The following is a 19,430-nucleotide window of genomic DNA, read 5'->3' on the forward strand; positions in this document are numbered from 1 at the left end:
AGGTGTTTGCTCTAACTTGGCATGATGATGTTAGTCATATCATGCATATGTTGCCTTGAAGTGCCTACTTTCGACATCATATATGTCATCTGCTTAGTTTAGACATGTTCTGTAATGCCACTTGTTTAGTTTCTATATCATATATGGGAATTATGCAGTCTCGTGTCTTTTAGCCAGCCATAATATATGTGAAATGTCCAATGCCATCCTGTTTAACCAGGCATCATATATTTGAATGATATCTTGCCCATCATTTTCTTCATTACATTTCCATTTGTCGACAATGTTTATACATTAAACTACTCTTCATGTGAATCAGCCATTTGAGTGGGTGATGGAAAAATCTGGAGTGAAACAAGGCCTTCAGATTAGACAGTGCTACCTATCGAAGCAGATCTCTTGCTGGGTCCCGATAGCTCCTCAGAGATGGATTCAGAGATAGATGACCAGTCCTATTCCCCCACCGAGGTGTATGCTCTAACTTGACACAGTTATACTGCTCATATCATGCATACGGTGTCTTGCATTGCATAGTTTAGACATCATATACACAATATTCAACACCATGTTCTTATTTCAGACATCATATATGCGAATGCCCTCTGCTTAGCATCTAAAACACATATGTGAACTAAATCATGCGATCCTGATTACTTAGATAACATGTATGTGAATTATGTCATGCGATCCTGTTTAGTTATTCATCATATCTCTGAATTATGTTATGCTATGCTATCCAGTTTAGATAGACATCATATATGTGAAATTATGTCATGCTATCCGTTTTAGTTAAACAATATACATGTCAACTATTTCATACCCTCTTTTTCCATACCATCTATTGCATCTGTCTCTCATACAATGTCTGTACATTCAACTATGTTTCCTGTTTATCAGCCATTTGAATTGGAGCGGGTGATGGCAGTATCTAGCGGAGTAAAAACACGGTCTTCAAATAAAACAGTGCTACCTCTTGGTGGAGATAGCACCCTGGTTGTACATGCACGAGAACCAGCCCTACCACACATAACCCAGACTCTCGCAGATTGTACCCCTACTGCGATGGACAGAGAACCAGCTTCACCCAATCTAACCCCAACCCCAGCAGATAGTAACCCAGTTCCAGTTGACACAGCACCATCTCCACCATAGAGCTCCCAAACAAGAGCAGTTAGTAAGGCAGCTCCAGTGCCCAAAGCGCCAGTACTACCACAGCGAACCCCAACTCCACCAGTTAGTACACCTATTCCTGTGGAGGAAGCACAACCAACCAGTCATAGTTTAGCATCTATCGCATTTGATGTTGTTAAATCCTATGTGTGTATCTTCCCATCATGGAAATATTATACTGAAGATGAAGGAAAATGCCAGTTGCAGGTGTTTGTCCAGGAGTTATGTGTAAGTAATGTTATTCATGGCAATTACTTTGCTTTGTCCCATACATTCTACCTCCATGATGGTGCTACCTCTTGAGCATTGCGCTGGTTTTCCCTTGAAGAGGAAAGGGTGATGCAGTAAAGTAGTGTAAGTATTTCCCTCAGTTTTTGAGAACTAAGGTATCAATCCAGTAGGAGATCATGCTCAAGTCCCACGCACCTACACAAACAAATAAGAACCTCGCAACCAACGCGATAAAGGGGTTGTCAATCCCTTCACGGTCACTTACGAGAGTGAGATCTGATAAATATGATAAGATAATATTTTTGGTATTTTTATGATAAAGATGCAAAATAAAATAAACGGCAATGAAAATAGCTAAGTGTTGGAAGATTAATATGATGGAAAATAGACCCGGGGGCCATAGGTTTCACTAGTGGCTTCGCTCAAGATAGCATAAGTATTACGGTGGGTGAACGAATTACTATCGAGTAATTGATAGAATTGAGCACAGTTATGAGAATGTCTAGGTATGATCATGTATATAGGCATCACGTCCGCGACAAGTAGACCGAAACGATTCTGCATCTACTACTATTACTCCACACATCGACCGCTATCTAGCATGCATCTAGAGTATTAAGTTCATAAGAACAGAGTGATGCTTTAAGTAAGATGACATGATGTAGAGGGATAAACTCATGCAATATGATATAAACCCCATCTTTTTATCCTCGATGGCAACAATACAATATGTGTCGTTTCCCCTACTGTCACTGGGATCGAGCACCGCAAGATTGAACCCAAAGCTAAGCACTTCTCCCATTGCAAGAAAGATCAATCTAGTAGGCCAAACCAAACTGATAATTCGAAGAGACTTGCAAAGATAACCAATCATACATAAAAGAATTCAGAGGAGATTCAAATATTGTTCATAGATAATCTTGATCATAAACCCACAATTCATCGGATCTCGACAAACACACCACAAAAGAAGATTACATCGAATAGATCTCCAAGAAGATCGAGGAGAACTTTGTATTGAGATCCAAAGAGAGAGAAGAAGCCATGTAGCTAATAACTATGGACCCGAAGGTCTGTGGTAAACTACTCACACATCATCGGAGAGACTATGGTGTTGATGTAGAAGCCCTCCGTGATCAATGCCCCCTCCGGCGAGCGCCGGAAAAGGCCCCAACATGGGATCTCACGAGTACAGAAGGTTGCGACGGTGGAAATAGGGTTTTGGCTCCGTATCTGATGTTTCCAGGGTATATGGGTATATATAGGAGGAAGAAGTACGTCGGTGGAGCAACGTGGGCCCCACGAGGGTGGAGGGCGCGCCTGGGGGGTAGGCGCGCCCCTGCCTCGTGCTCTCCTCATTGATTGCTTTACGTAGACTCCAAGTCCTCTAGATCACGTTTGTTCCGAAAATCACGTTCCCAAAGGTTTCATTCCGTTTGTACTCCGTTTGATATCCTTTTCCTTCGAAACACTGAAATAGGAAAAAAAACAAAAATTCAGGCTGGGCCTCCGGTTAATAGGTTAGTCCCAAAAATAATATAAAAGTGCATAATAAAGCCCATTAAACATCCAAAACAGAATATAATATAGCATGGAACAATAAAAAATTATAGATACGTTGGAGACGTATCAAGCATCCCCAAGCTTAATTCCTGCTCGTCCTCGAGTAGGTAAATGATAAAAACAGAATTTTTGATGTGGAATGCTACTTAGCATAATTTTCAATGTAATTCTCTTATTTGTGATATGAATATTCAGATCCGAAAGATTCAAGATAAAAGTTTAATATTGACATAAAAATAATAATACTTCAAGCATACTAACTAAGCAATTATGTCTTCTCAAAATAACATGGCCAAAGAAAGTTATCCCTACAAAATCATATAGTCTAGCTATGCTATATCTTCATCACACAAAGTATTTAATCATGCACAACCCCGATGACAAGCCAAGCAATTGTTTCATACTTTTGGTGTTCTCAAACTTTTTCAATCTTCACGCAATACATGAGCGTGAGCCATGGACATAGCACTATATGTGGAATAGAATGGTGGTTGTGGAGAAGACAAAAAAGGAGAAGATAGTCTCACATCAACTAGGCGTATCAACGGGCTATGGAGATGCCCATCAATAGATATCAATGTGAGTGAGTAGGGATTGCCATGCAACGGATGCACTAGAGCTATAAGTATATGAAAGCTCAACAAAAGAAACTAAGTGGGTGTACATCCAACTCGCTTGCTCACGAAGACCTAGGGCATTTTGAGGAAGCCCATCATTGGAATATAAAAGCCAAGTTCTATAATGAAAAACTCCCACTAGTATATGAAAGTGATATCATAGGACACTCTCTATCATGAAGATCATGGTGCTACTTTGAAGCACAAGTGTGGAAAAAGGATAGTAGCATTGTCCCTTCTCTCTTTTTCTCTCATTCATTTTTTTCTTTGGGCCTTTTCTCCTTTTTTATGGCCTCCTTTTCTTTTTTTTCTTTTTTTTCTTTTTTTCGTCCGGAGTCGCATCCCGACTTGTGGGGGAATCATGGTCTCCATCATCCTTTCCTCACTTGGGACAATGCTCTAATAATGATGATCATCACACATTTATTTACTTACAACTCAAGAATTACAACTCAATACTTAGAACAAAATATGACTATGTGGATGCCTCCGGCGGTGTACCGGGATATGCAATGATTCTAGAGCGACATGTATAAGAGAATTATGAACGGTGGCTTTGCCACAAATACGATGTCAACTACATGATCATGCAAAGCAATATGACAATGATGGAGCGTGTCATAGTAAACGAAACGGTGGTAAGTTGCATGGCAATATATTTTGGAATGGCTATGGAAATGCCATGATAGGTAGGTATGGTGGCTATTTTGAGTAAGGTATATGGTGGGTGTATGATACCGGCGAAAAGTGCGCGGTATTAGAGAGGCTAGCAATGGTGGAAGGAAGAGAGTGCGTATAATCCATGGACTCAACATTACTCATAAAGAACTCATATACTTGTTGCAAAAATCTAAAAGTTATCAAAGAAAAGTATTACACGCATGCTCCTAGGGGGATAGATTGGTAGGAAAAGACCATCGCTCGTCCCCGACCGCCACTCATAAGGAAGACAATCAATAACTAAATCATGCTCCGACTTCATCACATAACGGTTTACCATACGTGCATGCTACGGGAATCACAAACTTTAACACAAGTACTTCTCAAATTCACAACTACTCAACTAGCATGACTCTAGTATCACCATCTTCATATCTCAAAACAATTATCAAGCATCAACTTCTCATAGTATTCAACACACTCATAGGAAAATATATTTTTTACTAATCTTGGATGCCTATCATAATTAAAGCAAATTACCATGCTGTTTTGTAGGACTCTCAAAATAATATAAGTGAAGCATGAGAGAACAATAGTTTCTATAAAACAAATCCACCACCGTGCTCTAAAAGATATAAGTGAAGCACTAGAGCAAAAACTATATAGCTCAAAAGATATAAGTGAAGCACATAGAGTATTCTAATAAATTCCTAATCATGTGTGTCTCTCTCAAAAGGTGTGTACAGCAATGATGATTGTGGTAAACTAAAAGCAAAGACTCAAATCATACAAGACGCTCCAAGCAAAACACATATCATGTCGTGAATAAAAATATAGCTCCAAGTAAAGTTACCGATGGACGAAGACGAAAGAGGGGATGCCTTCCGGGGCATCCCCAAGCTTTGGCTTTTTGGTGTCCTTAGATTATCTTGGGGTGCCATGGGCATCCCCAAGCTTAGGCTCTTGCCACTCCTTGTTCCATAATCCATCAAATCTTTTACCCAAAACTTGAAAACTTCACAACACAAAAACTTAACAGAAAATCTCGTGAGCTCCGTTAGCGAAAGAAAGCAAAACACCACTTCAAGGTACTGTAATGAACTCATTATTTATTTATATTGGTGTTAAACCTACTGTATTCCAACTTCTCTATGGTTTATAAACTCTTTTACTAGACATAGATTCATCAAAATAAGCAAACAACACGCGAAAAACAGAATCTGTCAAAAACAGAACAGTCTGTAGTAATCTGTAACTAACGCAAACTTCTGGAACTCAGAAAAATATACCAAAATAGGAAGACCTATACAATTTGTTTATTGATCTACTGCAATTGGAATCAATATTTTATCATGTTCTGGTGATTTTTAACAATTGTTTTTGTGAACAGAAAGTTTCTGGAATTTTCAGCAAGATCAAATAACTATCATCCAAGAAGATCCTATAGGTTTAACTTGGCACAAACACTAATTAAAACATAAAAACAAATCTAACCAGAGGCTAGATCAAATATTTATTCCTAAACAGAAGCAAAAAGCAAAAAAAACTAAAAATAAAATTGGGTTGCCTCCCAACAAGCGCTATCGTTTAACGCCACTAGCTAGGCATAAAAGCAAAGATAGATCTAGGCATTGCCATCTTTGGTAGGCAAACCATAAGCAGATCTCATAATAGATTCATAAGGTAATTTTATTTTCTTTCTAGTGAAGTGTTCCATGCCTTTCCTTAACGGAAATTGAAATCTAGTATTCCCTTCCTTCATATCAATAATTGCACCGATCGTTCTAAGGAAATGTCTACCAAGAATAATAGGACATGAAGGATTGCAATCTATATCAAGAACAATGAAATCTACGGGCACATAGTTCCTATTTGCAACAATAAGAACATCATTCATTCTTCCCATAGGTTTCTTAATAGTGGAATCCGCAAGGTGCAAGTTTAAAGAACAATCATCAAATTCACGGAAACCTAGCAAATCACACAAAGTTTTTGGAATCGTGGAAACACTAGCACCCAAATCACACAAAGCATAGCATTCATGATCTTTAATTTCAATTTTAATAGTAGGTTCCCACTCATCATAAAGTTTTCTAGGGATAGAAACTTCCAACTCAAGTTTTTCTTCATAAGATTGCATTAAAGCATCAACGATATGTTTGGTAAAAGCTTTATTTTATCTATAAGCACGAGGAGAATTTAGCACGGATTGCAACAAGGAAATACAATCTATCAAACAGCAATTATCATAATTAAATTCCTTGAAATCCAAACTAGTGGGTTCATTAATATCTAAAGTTTGGTCTCTTCAATCCCAGTTTTACCAATTTTTGCATCAAGATCTAAAAATTCCGAATTTTTGGGACGCCTTCTAGGTAAAGGTGACTCATCTCCAGTCCCATCATTATCAATATTCATATTGAAAAACAAAGATTTAATAGGAGACACATCAATAACTTTTAGATCTTCATCTTTATTTTCATAGAAACTAGAAGAGCACGCTTTCACAAAGCAATCTTTCTTAGCACACATCCTAGCGGTTCTTTATTTGCACTCGTCAATGGAAATTATCATGGCTTTGAGAGACTCATTGATATCGTGCTTAGGTGGAATAGATCTAAGTTTCAAAGAATCAACATCAAGAGAAATTTTATCAACGTTCCTAGCCAATTCATCAACCTTAAGCAATTTTTCTTGAAGCAAAGCATTGAAATTCTTTTGCGAATTCATAAACTCCTTAACACTAGTCTCAAATTCAGAGGGCATCTTATTAAAATTTCCATAAGAATTGTTGTAGGAATTACCATAATTATTAGAGGAATTACTAGGGAACGGCCTAGGATTAAAGTTTCCTCTATACGTGTTGTTACCAAAATTATTCCTACCAACAAAATTCACATCCATAGATTCATTATTATTCTCAATCAAAGTAGAAAAAGGCATATCATTAGGATCAGAAGAAACACTTTTAGTAGCAAATAATTTCATAAGTTCATCCATCTTTCCACTCAAAACATTAATTTCTTCTATCGCATGCACTTTTTTATTAGTAGATCTTTCGGTGTGCCATTGAGAATAATTAACCATAATATTATCTAGGAGTTTAGTAGCTTCTCTTAAAGTGATTTCCATAAAAGTGCCTCCCGTGGCCGAATCTAAAAGATTTCTAGAAGCAAAATTCAATCCGGCATAAAATTTTTGTATAATCATCCAAAGATTCAAACCATGTGTAGGGCAATTACGTATAATTAATTCATCCTCTCCCAAGCTTGTGCAACATGTTCATGATCGAGTTGCTTAAAATTCATGATATCGTTTCTAAGAGAGATGATCTTAGCGGGAGGAAAATACTTAGAGATAAAAGCATCTTTGCACTTATCCATGAATCAATACTATTTTTAGGCAAAGACGAAAACCAAGCTTTAGCACGATCTCTAAGCGAAAAAGGAAATAGCTTCAATTTAACAATATCATTGTCCAAATCTTTCTTCTTTTGCATATCACACAAATCAACGAAGCTATTCAGATGGGTAGCGGCATCTTCACTAGGAAGGCCGGCGAATTGATCTTTCATGACAAGATTCAACAAAGCAGCATTAATTTCACAAGATTCAGCATCGGTAAGAGGAGCAATCGGAGTGCTAAGAAAATCATTGTTTTTGGTATTGGTAAAGTCACACAATTTAGTATTGTCTTGAGCCATCGTGACAAGCAAGCAATCCAACACACGAGCAAACAAGAAGCAAGCGAAAAAAGAGGCGAACGGAAAAGAGAGGGCGAATAAAACGGCAAGGGTGAAGTGGGGGAGAGGAAAACGAGAGGCAAATGGCAAATAATGTAATGTGAGGGATAAGAATTTGTGATGGGTACTTGGTATGTCTTGACTTGACTTGGCGCGAATCTCCCCGGCAACGGCGCCAGAAATCCTTCTTGCTACCTCGTGAGCACTGCGTTGGTTTTTCCTTAAAGAGGAAAGGGTGATGCAGTAAAGTAGCGTAAGTATTTCCCTCAGTTTTTGAGAACCAAGGTATCAATCTAGTAGGAGATCACGCTCAAATCCCACGCACCTACACAAACAAATAAGAACCTCGCAACCAACGCGATAAAGGGGTTGTCAATCCCTTCACGGTCACTTACGAGAGTGAGATCTGATAGATATGATAAGATAATATTTTTGGCATTTTTATGATAAATATGCAAAATAAAATAAACGGCAATGAAAATAGCTATGTGTTGGAAGATTAATATGATGTAAAAAAGACCCGGGGGCCATAGGTCTCACTAGTGGCTTCTCTCAAGATAGCATAAGTATTACGGTGGGTGAATGAATTACTGTCGAGCAATTGATAGAATTGAGCATAGTTATGAGAATATCTAGGTATGATCATGGATATAGGCATCACGTCCGTGACAAGTAGACCGAAACGATTCTGCATCTACTACTATTACTCCACACATCGACCGCTATCCAGCATGCATCTAGAGTATTAAGTTCATAAGAACAGAGTAATGCTTTAAGTAAGATGACATGATGTAGAGGGATAAACTCATGCAATATGATATAAACCCCATCTTTTTATCCTCGATGGCAACAATACAATACGTGTCGTTTCCCCTACTGTCACTGGGATCGAGCACCGCAAGATTGAACCCAAAGCTAAGCACTTCTCCCATTGCAAGAAAGATCAATCTAGTAGGCCAAACCAAACTGATAATTCGAAGAGACTTGCAAAGATAACCAATCATACATAAAAGAATTCAGAGGAGATTCAAATATTGTTCATAGATAATCTTGCTCATAAACCCACAATTCATCAGATCTCGACAAACACACCGCAAAAGAAGATTACATCGAATAGATCTCCAAGAAGATCGAGGAGAACTTTGTATTGAGATCCAAAGAGAGAGAAGAAGCCATATAGCTAATAACTATGGACCCGAAGGTCTGTGGTAAACTACTCACACATCATCGGAGAGACTATGGTGTTGATGTAGAAGCCCTCCGTGATCAATACCCCCTCCGGCGAGTGCCGGAAAAGGCCCCAAGATGGGATCTCACGGGTACAGAAGGTTGCCGCGGTGGAAATAGGGTTTTGGCTCTGTATCTGATGTTTCCAGGGTATATGGGTATATATAGGAGGAAGAACTACGTCGGTGGAGCAACATGGGCCCCACGAGGGTGGAGGGCACGCCTGGGGGGTAGGCGCGCCCCCTGCCTCGTGCTCTCCTCGTTGATTGCTTTACGTAGACTCCAAGTCCTCTGGATCACGTTTGTTCCGAAAATCACATTCCCGAAGGTTTCATTCCCGTTTGGACTCCGTTTGATATCCTTTTCCTTTGAAACACTGAAATAGGCAAAAAACAGCATTTCGGGTTGGGCCTCCGGTTAATAGGTTAGCCCCAAAAATAATATAAAAGTGTATAATAAAGCCCATTAAACATCCAAAACAGAATATAATATAGCATGGAACAATCAAAAATTATAGATACGTTGGAGACGTATCAGATGGTTATAATACAACAAATTTTCCCATATTTCTCTATAGAGAAGGACCGATTTGGAAACTCAGCATGAGGTAACCTGTGCTAATACTTCTGCTATCTTCAAGAATGCTTGGTGGCAGTATCGGAATTACCTGAAGAAAACATACTTCACTGGCAAAGAAACTCATCAAATTCCCTTATGTTCTCCTGAGACACATTTACTGGACGATGACTGGGAATGCCTTGTTCTGTACTGGTCCCGAACCAAGAATGTGGTAAGGTCTATGAGCTCATTTTCTATTTTTAAGTATTATATTCTTATGTCTTACTATACTCTGTTCATGTAGAACAAGTTCTTAAACCTGAAGAACAACTGTTCTCATTTAAGATTCCATTGCTATCGTGCATACTGTTTTGCTTTTGTATCACTGTATTTACTCATACAAACTTATTTTTAAATTGAAGGATCCAATCGAAACTCCAATGGCACAGCAGGTATGTTTACGCATGTTTCTTTAACATGTTTGCTCTTATAATTAAATAGCCCTGTTGATTTTAATTTCAATTGTGTATACAGTTGACTTCTCATATCATGCACAGTACTAGCATCACAACAGAGCCAATAGCGTTGTTGTACATGTAGACCCATGGTACCCATCTGAAATCTTGTTGTGCCGTGTAGTTTCCCACGCTTTTATATTCTTTCAGTGCTGCTTTGTCTTGAACTGTTATGATTTGAACTGTGTCTCTATTTTGATTTGGCAAGACAATGCAGTGACCGTAGGACATAGATATATGTTTGTTTGATGCTTTTATTATGTACTACTTGGCAATAGAAGACTTGGTATTTTAATCCTGTCCACCTTACTAATGAACTGGTTCACTGAAATGGGTTTTATATACTAGTACATGCTAAACCTGTTATGTGTCTGCTTGTTTCTTCTTTTAGAATGCTGACAGAATATTGGGGAAGAGTGCCTTATTAAGCAATGGTAAAGGAAGTAATGCAGATAAGGTTCAAGATAGTGAGACATCCTTGTTGGTCTCCAACAAAGCTGATAAAACAGCTAAGGAAAACTATCTTGAAGACAGTGAGACAACCCAAAGTCTTGTCTTGGTTTAGTGTTCGAGTTACTGGCCACTACCGCTTGCACAAGCTATTCAAACTCACTGTCTGAATCAATTCGGTTTCTTTAGTCTCAACTACAAGCTGGAAGACATCGATCAGCTGTGCTGCGACAAGAAGCGGAAGGACTGCGGAAGTCCCTGGAGCATTCAGATGCATACTTTCTAGTGCAACAATAAGCGTTGGACGATTTTAGCGCCAAACATGACAAAGCTAATAAGATTGCTAAGCTTATTGCCAGCATGGTGGATACCCAGGATAACGTTTCTTAATCTCTTCTGAAGTTGTTTCAGTTATGGACTTGTTTTGCTGCCACGTAAATTTGCACTGGTGGCCAATTTAGACGGCCAATGTATGTAATATGCTGCTTTGTTCCCTATATTTGCACTGGTGGCGAACTTTGATGCCCAGTGGATATAATATGTGTAATAGCCGTAATAGCCTAGCATTAGTTGCTTGCTTATTTATTTCCTTATTGTCTTGTTTAGTTGTTTGCTTGTAGTCACTGCAGTTCTTTTTTCCGCGTTTTTCTAGTGGCCTCAATAAACTAGGCCACAATAACCATGGCAACACACGGACTGTTGTGACCTTCGTCCTTCTACCTGCTGTAGTGACCATGGACCTCCAGGGGCTGTACGATCCATGGGCCTTCCACAGGCCATAGGATCCATGGGCCTTCTATGGGCCATAGGATCCATGGGCCTTCTATGGGCCGTCTCATCTATGGGCCTTCTACGGGCCGTATAATCGTTTCGCCAAACATGGGCCGTACTATTCGTGGACCAATAACAAACCACAAAATGGGCCGTAAACGGGAGTGGAAATCGTCTGTTTTATGGCCCGACCATAACGGGCCGTTAATAGACCGTAATTGATGACACTATGAAAACAGCCCAACGTGTTAACGGGCCACAAATAGGCCGACTGTAACCACGGGCTGAATTTGGCCCACAAGCGGAACAGGCTGGTAACGGACCGTAAGTAATCGAATTCTGGAAATGAGCCCAAAAATAAATGGGCCCTTAGAAGGCCGAAAGTTAACATGGGCTAGAAACGGCCGACGGACTAATGGGCGTTAATGGGTATAAAGCGATACACTGTTCATTACGGGTCAGTTTCACCACGGGTCGTTAATAGGCCAAGAGTTACAGAGGGCCCCATATGGGCCGAAAGACGTCATGGGCCATACATGGGCCGAAAGTTACAACGGGCTGGAATCATACTGGACGGCCCAGATGACGCTACTGAGCCTAATTCGGATAAGTCGTAACGGGCCGTGACCTAGCGGGCTGTAAATGGGCTATATGCGAACATGCTGTTAACAGGCTTTTCATGGGCTGGCCCGCTACCTTTTGACCAAGTCAAACGGGCTGGCCTTTTTACCGGAATGGGCCTCTGTTGGGCCGTGCCACGTGTCGACGTATCATAGGCTCCTTCGGTCCAATGAGTGGATGACAGCTGTCCCAGCGGTGAGGCGACACGCGGTTCCTCTGGCCATTGAGAATTTTACACGTGGAAAATCGCCATTGGTCCGGGCTGTTAACGAGTTATCGGATCCAAACCGGAACCCGGTAGCTTAATGGCGACCCGTTACGGTGGATGCCACGTGTTGGTTACCCTTGACGAAAGCAATTCGATGACGCGCGATTTATCGTCATGGAAGTGGACACTTCTGTGATGATAATTTTGGTAATGTCATGAAACACTTCTACGACAGCACAGGTATGACTATCTTGATTCTGTCATAAAATCGTTATTGATGTGCATGCATGACAGAAAACGTGACCTACTATGACAAACATGTATCATCACAGAAGTGTATTTTTTTATAGTGGGCATGCAGTTTTTGGCAGTGATGGCATGCTCCACCCGTCCAACCTCCCATGCTTGTATTTTACTTTTAAATTTGAATCTACTATATCATTTGAATTGAAAGTCCAATATATGATCATTTGCATATTTGTGTTACTTGTGACGAGGGCTTTCAAATAAGACCACTCTTGAATACATTTTGACGAGTTTTAAAAATTTCGCCAATTTCAAATACTAAAACTTAAAACTCAAACCTTAAACCCAAAACCATAAGCCCTAAACCCTAAACAGTAAACTCTAAACCCTCAAAACAAATGAAACTTGGTAAAAAATAAATATTATGACTATTAAGTTTTAATATTTGAAACTTAGTACAATTTTATAAGTTATAGAAATGTATTCAAGAGTGGTCTTCTTCGAAAGTGCTGGTCGCAAAGAACACAAATATGCAAACGAAACTTAATTTGAACTTTCGGTTCAAAAGATAAAATAGATTCAAATTTGAAAGCTAAGATAAAAAAACATGGGTGGAGCATATGTAGTATTGCGCTATCTCCACCGTTGAATCACAAAAATGAAAGGACCAAAATAGTTAGATTCTACTGTAAAAGGACTCAAATGATAAGCATGCATGCATGCATTCAAAAGATAAACCATCTGTACTCTTCCAATTTTTGATATTCAAATGGTTGTTATTATTTCCAAAGGCCAGTTAAAAACAAGGAGATTGCAGGCGGCAACTGATCAAAAGAAATCAATCGATTGCCAAAGTGCCAACTAGCATATCCGTATATAATCAAGTGTTGAGATATAAGTGGACACTCCCAATTCTGAAATAACAAAGATGGTATAGTTGTTGTGCATGCATGTGGGCTAGAAAGAAGCGGCAAATCCGTATTAAGCAGCTGCGGGTTTGATCATGTTGATGAACTCGTCCCTGAGTTGCCTCCGCAGGATCTTGCCGGAAACCGACTTGGGGATGGCGTCCACGAGGTACAGCATCCGGAGCTTCTTGTACGAGGCTACACGCGAGGCCACGTACGCCATGATGTCCGCCTCGCTCTCCGCCGCGCCACTCCGCCGCACCACGCACGATACCGGGATCTCACCAGCCTCCTCGTCCGGCAGTCTGCACCACATGACTCACGAGCTCAATGACATGTCGTTGCCGAAGCAGATGATAGTGGATTAGATGCATGGCTACTCACCCGAAGACGGCTGCATCTTCGACCGAAGGATGGGACAGGAGTATGGCCTCCAACTCCGCAGGAGCAACCTGAAATCAAGGAACAGATTCCAGTCTGCATTTAGTAAAGCAATTAGAAGATGAGTATGTTGCATGTAGGAGAGGATCGTACGTACCTGAAAACCCTTGTACTTGATCAGCTCCTTGATCCGGTCGACGATGAAGACGTCGCCGTCGTCGTCGATGTAGCCGATGTCCCCGGTGTGCAGCCAGCCCTTGGCGTCGATGGTGCGCTCCGTCTCCTCTTTCTTCCTGTAGTAGCCCTGCATCACGCACTGGCTCCGGACGCACAGCTCCCCTGGCGTGTTCTTTGCCAGGGACCGCCCGGTGTCGGGGTCCACGAACTTCACCTCCAGGTTGGGCAGGATGAATCCCACCGAGTTCCTCTTGGCGATGTGCCCCTTCTCCGGGTCGTCGCCGGCGTGCGTCAGCGTGATGCAGCTGTGCTCGGTCAGCCCGTACGCCTCCTCCACCTGCACGCCGGGGAACTTCCTCTGGAAGGCCGCCAGGAGGTCCGGCGCTAGCGGCGCCGCCGCGGTCATCACGGACTTGAGGGCCAGCCCGGAGAGGTCGAACTCGTCGGCGATGGGGTTCTTCACCATGGCCAGCATCACCGGCGGCACCACGGGCGCGAACATCACCCGGTGCGCAACCAGCGCGCCCAGGAACGTCCGCAGGTCGAACCGGTCCATCACCACCACCGTGCCCTTGTGCCGCAGAGTCGCGCAGCAGATGCCGGTGATGCCGTAGATGTGGAAGAACGGCATGAGGCCCAGCGTCACCACCTGCCCCAGCAGCTCCGTCCCGACGGCGAACATCGACGAGCAGAGGTTGGACACCAGGTTGCGGTGGCTCAGCATCACGCCTTTAGACACCCCGGTTGTGCCGGACGAGTACGGCAGCGCGCACAGGTCGGACTGCTGCACCGGTTCCAGCGGAACCACCGGCGGGCCGGTGCGGTCCGCCGCGGCGAGGAGCTCGTCCCAGCTTATCGCGCCGGCCATGAGACCCTGTTCGCCGATACCGATGACCGGCACGCCCACGTCCTTCACCTTGTCGTAAGCGACCTCGTTGGCGACCACAAGCCTGGCCTCGGAGTCCTCCACCTGTTTCCTGATCTCGGCGGCGAGGGAGCGGGGGTTCACGCCGGAGAAGATCGCCCCGGCGGCCATCACACCGAGGGACACCACGGGGTACACGGCGAGGTTCGGGAGCGCGACCACCACGACGTGGCCCTTCCGGATGCCCACGGATCGCAGAGCCCTGGCGAACCGCGCGACGTCACGGGCCACCTCGCCGTAGGTGTAGGACCGGCCGCCGGGAGCGGCCTCCACAAGGGCGACCTTGTCGGCGTAGGCCTCTGCGCCCGCCAGCACGAAGTCCGGCACGGTGACGCCATCCGGCACGGCCACTGGCGGGAACCTGCTCCGAAAGATGTGCTCCTGCTCCCCCTCCTCCTCCATGACGGCGATGGCCGCGTCACCCATGCTGCGCTGGTGGTTGTGAGAGGCTTGGTGGGCGGTGGTGAGTTGGAAGGCTGCGGCTTTGCTTGAATTTGTAGAGATGAGAGGTTTTGAGGAGTGGCGAGAGGAAGACGAGGGCATGCTGGTGGCGGTGACACAGTTCTTGTGTGTTGCCAAGACAAGTGGTATGTAGGTAAGGTTTGGTTGAGTCATGGCCTTTTGGCTTGCAAAGAGTGTGTCCAGTCCAGTCCATTATCATGCACATGGAAGCACACAAGAACCTTCACTCTGGGATTCAGTTGTGTTAAACTTCTTTGACTTTAAATCTCTCTGTATAAGAGCGGCCCTAGAGTTTGTACATGCATACGGTTTGTATATAAACCATATACATTCTGGAAGGTGTGTGCGTCGAGTTATTTAAAAAAACATTCCTCTAAATTTTATTGATCTCCAAAAATTCTTATTTGGATGTCCAAATTGAGGTGCATGAAATGGATTTGGTATTCCCTAGCAGCAAATTCGGTTGTTTGGTTGGACAAGAAATTCCTGCTTGCCATCGCTGGAAAAAAAATCCCACTTGTGTGGAAACAAAAGCTAAATTCGGCCTCATATTCGCCCGCATGTAAAGTTCCCTTGCATGATATGGAGCCCTCCCGCTTTGATTTTCACCGATTTTTTGTTACCGGCTGCAGCCGCCGCTCGCGTCGGAGCAGTCGCCGTAGGAGCAGCCGGAGTTGCCGCACGAGGCGTAGGCTTTGGACGAGGCGCCGCCATGGTCTTCTTCTTGGCGGCGCCGCCGCCGCCAGCTTTCGAGCCCGTTTGCCTCTGGTAGGTGCGGCAAAAAGGGCGGCATGACGTTGCCAGAGACGCGGTGGCCACCCTAGACACCATGGGCGCAGTTGGAGGCGGAGCTTGGACCCGGCGGTTCTTTGTCATCCCCAAGCTTTTTTTCGACACCGGCGGCGGTGCGTGGGTGGTTTCCGGCTATGAAAAGCTGTCTCCGGTGGTCGGCGGGGTCAGCGGGGGGGGGGGGGGGGTGGCTATCCATTCCGGCCGACTTAGAGGTCATCGGTGGTGGCGGGAGGCAGTGCGGCGCGGGAGGGCGAGAGGGAGTTTTACTCGGCCCCGCACGATGGAGTATATTTAGAAAAATCTTGAGGGAATAGGGAGTTGGAGTAAAAATTATACTCTGATAACGTTTTTAGGGGATTAGCTAAGTCCACCGTAAGGGAGTAAACCGAAAATTTTACTCCCTTATGGCCGTATTGGGGATCGGTTAGAAATGGCCTTTGGGGGGGGGGGGGGGGGAGCACTTAGTTCCCACCCAAAGTACATGTAATTGACCACTGGTCATCCGGGTTTGATCCGTTTTGAATGCATAAGGTAGATAATGGTCAACCTTTTACTTCAAAAAAAGAAAACTATGATTTTTTTGCGGGAAATTACTTGTACTACTCATGTAGCCGAGCTACCAGCAGAATTATGCTAGAGTTGTGTCGAATATTATTATACAAGGTAGGTTACAGTTGGAATTGGTTTTGAACTGTGTGTAGACAGGGTAGGAGTTGGGTCCTAATAGGACACTTGTATCCTATGCCTCTCATATATATCAGGGGTAGACACACGATGTAACCTATGCCAACATAATAGCACAGGAACGCAGGGAAAGCCGACGGCCTGCGCCGGCGTACAGAGCGACCGGGTGCGGTATTGTAGCGGTGTCTGTTGGGAAACGTTGCATGGAAAACAAAAAAAATTATACGCACACGCAATGATCTATCCATGGAGATGCATAACAACGAGGGGGAGAGTGTGTCTATGTACCCTTGTAGACCGTAAGCGGAAGCGTTTCTCAACGCGGTTGATGTAGTCGAACTTCTTCGCGCTTCAACCGATCATGTACCGATCACACGACACCTCCGCGTACTGCACACGTTCAGCTCAGTGACGTCCCTCGCCTTCTTGATCCAGCAAGACGTCGAGATAGTAGATGAGTTCCGTCAGCACGATGGCGTGGTGACGATGATGGTGAAGTGATCCTCGCAGGGCTTCGCCTAAGCACTACGAAAATATGACCGAGGGTGTAAACGGTGGAGGGGGCGCCGCACACGGCTAGGCAATTGTCTGGTGTGTGCTAGGCGCCTCCTCCCACATATATATAGGTGGGAGGGAGGGAGGAGCAGCCAAGGGGGGCACCCAAGTAGGAGGAATCCTACTTGGGGTCTCTCCCAAGGTGGAGCCCCCCTGCCATGTATAGGAGCGGGGGAAAGGCAGGGGAGGGTGGCGCCCCCCTCCCCTTTCCTTTCTCCCATGAGAGGGAAAGGCATGAGGGACTAGCCCTCCCCTTTTTCCTTCCCTAGGGTTGTTTGGCTAGGGAAAGGGGCGCACCAGCCCCCTGTGGGCTGGTCTGTCCCTCCCTTGGCACATTAAGCCCATATACATGTCGGGGGTGCCCGGAACCCCTTCCGGTGACCCGATTTCTTCCCGGTACGTTCCGAAACACTTCCAGTGTCCAAATACCATCGTCCTATATATCAATCTTTACCTCTCGACCATTTAGAGACTCTTCGTCATATCCGTGATCTCATCCAGTGTTGGGGAACGTAGTAATTTCAAAAAAATTCCTACGCACACGCAAGATCATGGTGATGCATAGCAACGAGAGGGGAGAGTGTTGTCCACGTACCCTCGTAGACCGACAGCGGAAGCGTTATCACAACGCGGTTGATGTAGTCGTACGTCTTCACGATCCGACCGATCAAGTACCGAACGTACGGCACCTCCGAGTTCTACACATGTTCAGCTCGATGACGTCCCTCGAACTCCGATCCAGCCGAGTGTTGAGGGAGAGTTTCGTCAGCACGACGGCGTGGTGACGATGATGATGTTCCACCGACGCAGGGCTTCGCCTAAGCTCCGCAACGGTATTATCGAGGTGTAATATGGTGGAGGGGGGCACCGCACACGGCTAAGAGATCTCAAGGATCAATTGTTGTGTCTCTGGGGTGCCCCCTGCCCCCGTATATAAAGGAGCAAGGGAGGAGGAGGCCGGCCCTAGGAGGGGGCGCACCAAGTGTGGAGTCCTACTAGGACTCCCTAGTCCTAGTAGGATTCCACCTCCCATATGGAATAGGAAAAGAGGAAGGGAAAAAGAGAAGGAAGGAAGGGGGCGCCCCCATTCCCTAGTCCAATTCGGACCAGACCAAGGGGAGGGGTGCGGCCACCCTTGAGGCCCTTTTCCTTCTTTCCCGTATGGCCCAATAAGGCCCAATACGTATTCCCGTAACTCTCCGGTACTTCGAAAAATACCCGAATCACTCGGAACCTTTCCGAAGTCCGAATATAGTCGTCCAATATATTGATCTTTATGTCTCGACCATTTCGAGACTCCTCGTCATGTCCCCGATCTCATCCGGGACTGCGAACTCCTTCAGTACATCAACATACATAAACTCATAATAAAACTGTCATCGTAACCTTAAGCGTGCGGACCCTTCGGGTTCGAGAACTATGTAGACATGACCGAGACACGTCTCCAGTCAATAACCAATAGCGGGACCTGGATGCCCATATTGGCTCCCACATATTCTACGAAGATCTTTATCGGTCAGACCGCATAACAACATACGTTGTTCCCTTTGTCACCGGTATGTTACTTGCCCAAGATTTGATCGTCGGTATCTCGATACCTAGTTCAATCTCGTTGCCGACAAGTCTCTTTACTCGTTCTGTAACACATCATCCCGCAACTAACTCATTAGTCACAATGCTTGCAAGGCTTACAGTGATGTGCATTACCGAGTGGGCCCAGAGATACCTCTCCGACAATTGGAGTGACAAATCCTAATCTCGAAATACGCCAACCCAACAAGTACCTTTGGAGACACCTGTAGAGCACCTTTATAATCACCCATTTACATTGTGACGTTTGGTAGCACACAAAGTGTTCCTCCGGTAAACGGGAGTTGCATAATCTCATAGTCATAGGAACATGTATAATTCATGAAGAAAGCAATAGCAACATACTAAACGATCGAGTGCTAAGCTAACGGAATGGG

The 19,430-nt window shown here is 44.1% G+C and overlaps 1 protein-coding gene across 1 annotated transcript; it reads right to left on the minus strand.

Annotated features, from left to right (window-relative positions):
- Positions 1 to 13,334: 13,334 nt before the first annotated feature.
- On the minus strand, positions 13,335 to 15,600 carry LOC123053047 (4-coumarate--CoA ligase-like 9). The gene is made up of 3 exons (XM_044476428.1): positions 14,026 to 15,600; positions 13,872 to 13,939; positions 13,335 to 13,792 (listed from the first exon to the last, which is right to left on the minus strand). The coding sequence occupies exons 1-3, from the start codon at positions 15,583 to 15,585 to the stop codon at positions 13,561 to 13,563; spliced, it is 1,860 nt and encodes a 619-aa protein (XP_044332363.1). The 5' UTR covers positions 15,586 to 15,600; the 3' UTR covers positions 13,335 to 13,560.
- Positions 15,601 to 19,430: the final 3,830 nt, after the last annotated feature.

The sequence above is a fragment of the Triticum aestivum genome, chromosome 2D, assembly GCF_018294505.1.
Source record: "Triticum aestivum cultivar Chinese Spring chromosome 2D, IWGSC CS RefSeq v2.1, whole genome shotgun sequence".
Lineage (NCBI taxonomy): Eukaryota > Viridiplantae > Streptophyta > Magnoliopsida > Poales > Poaceae > Triticum > Triticum aestivum.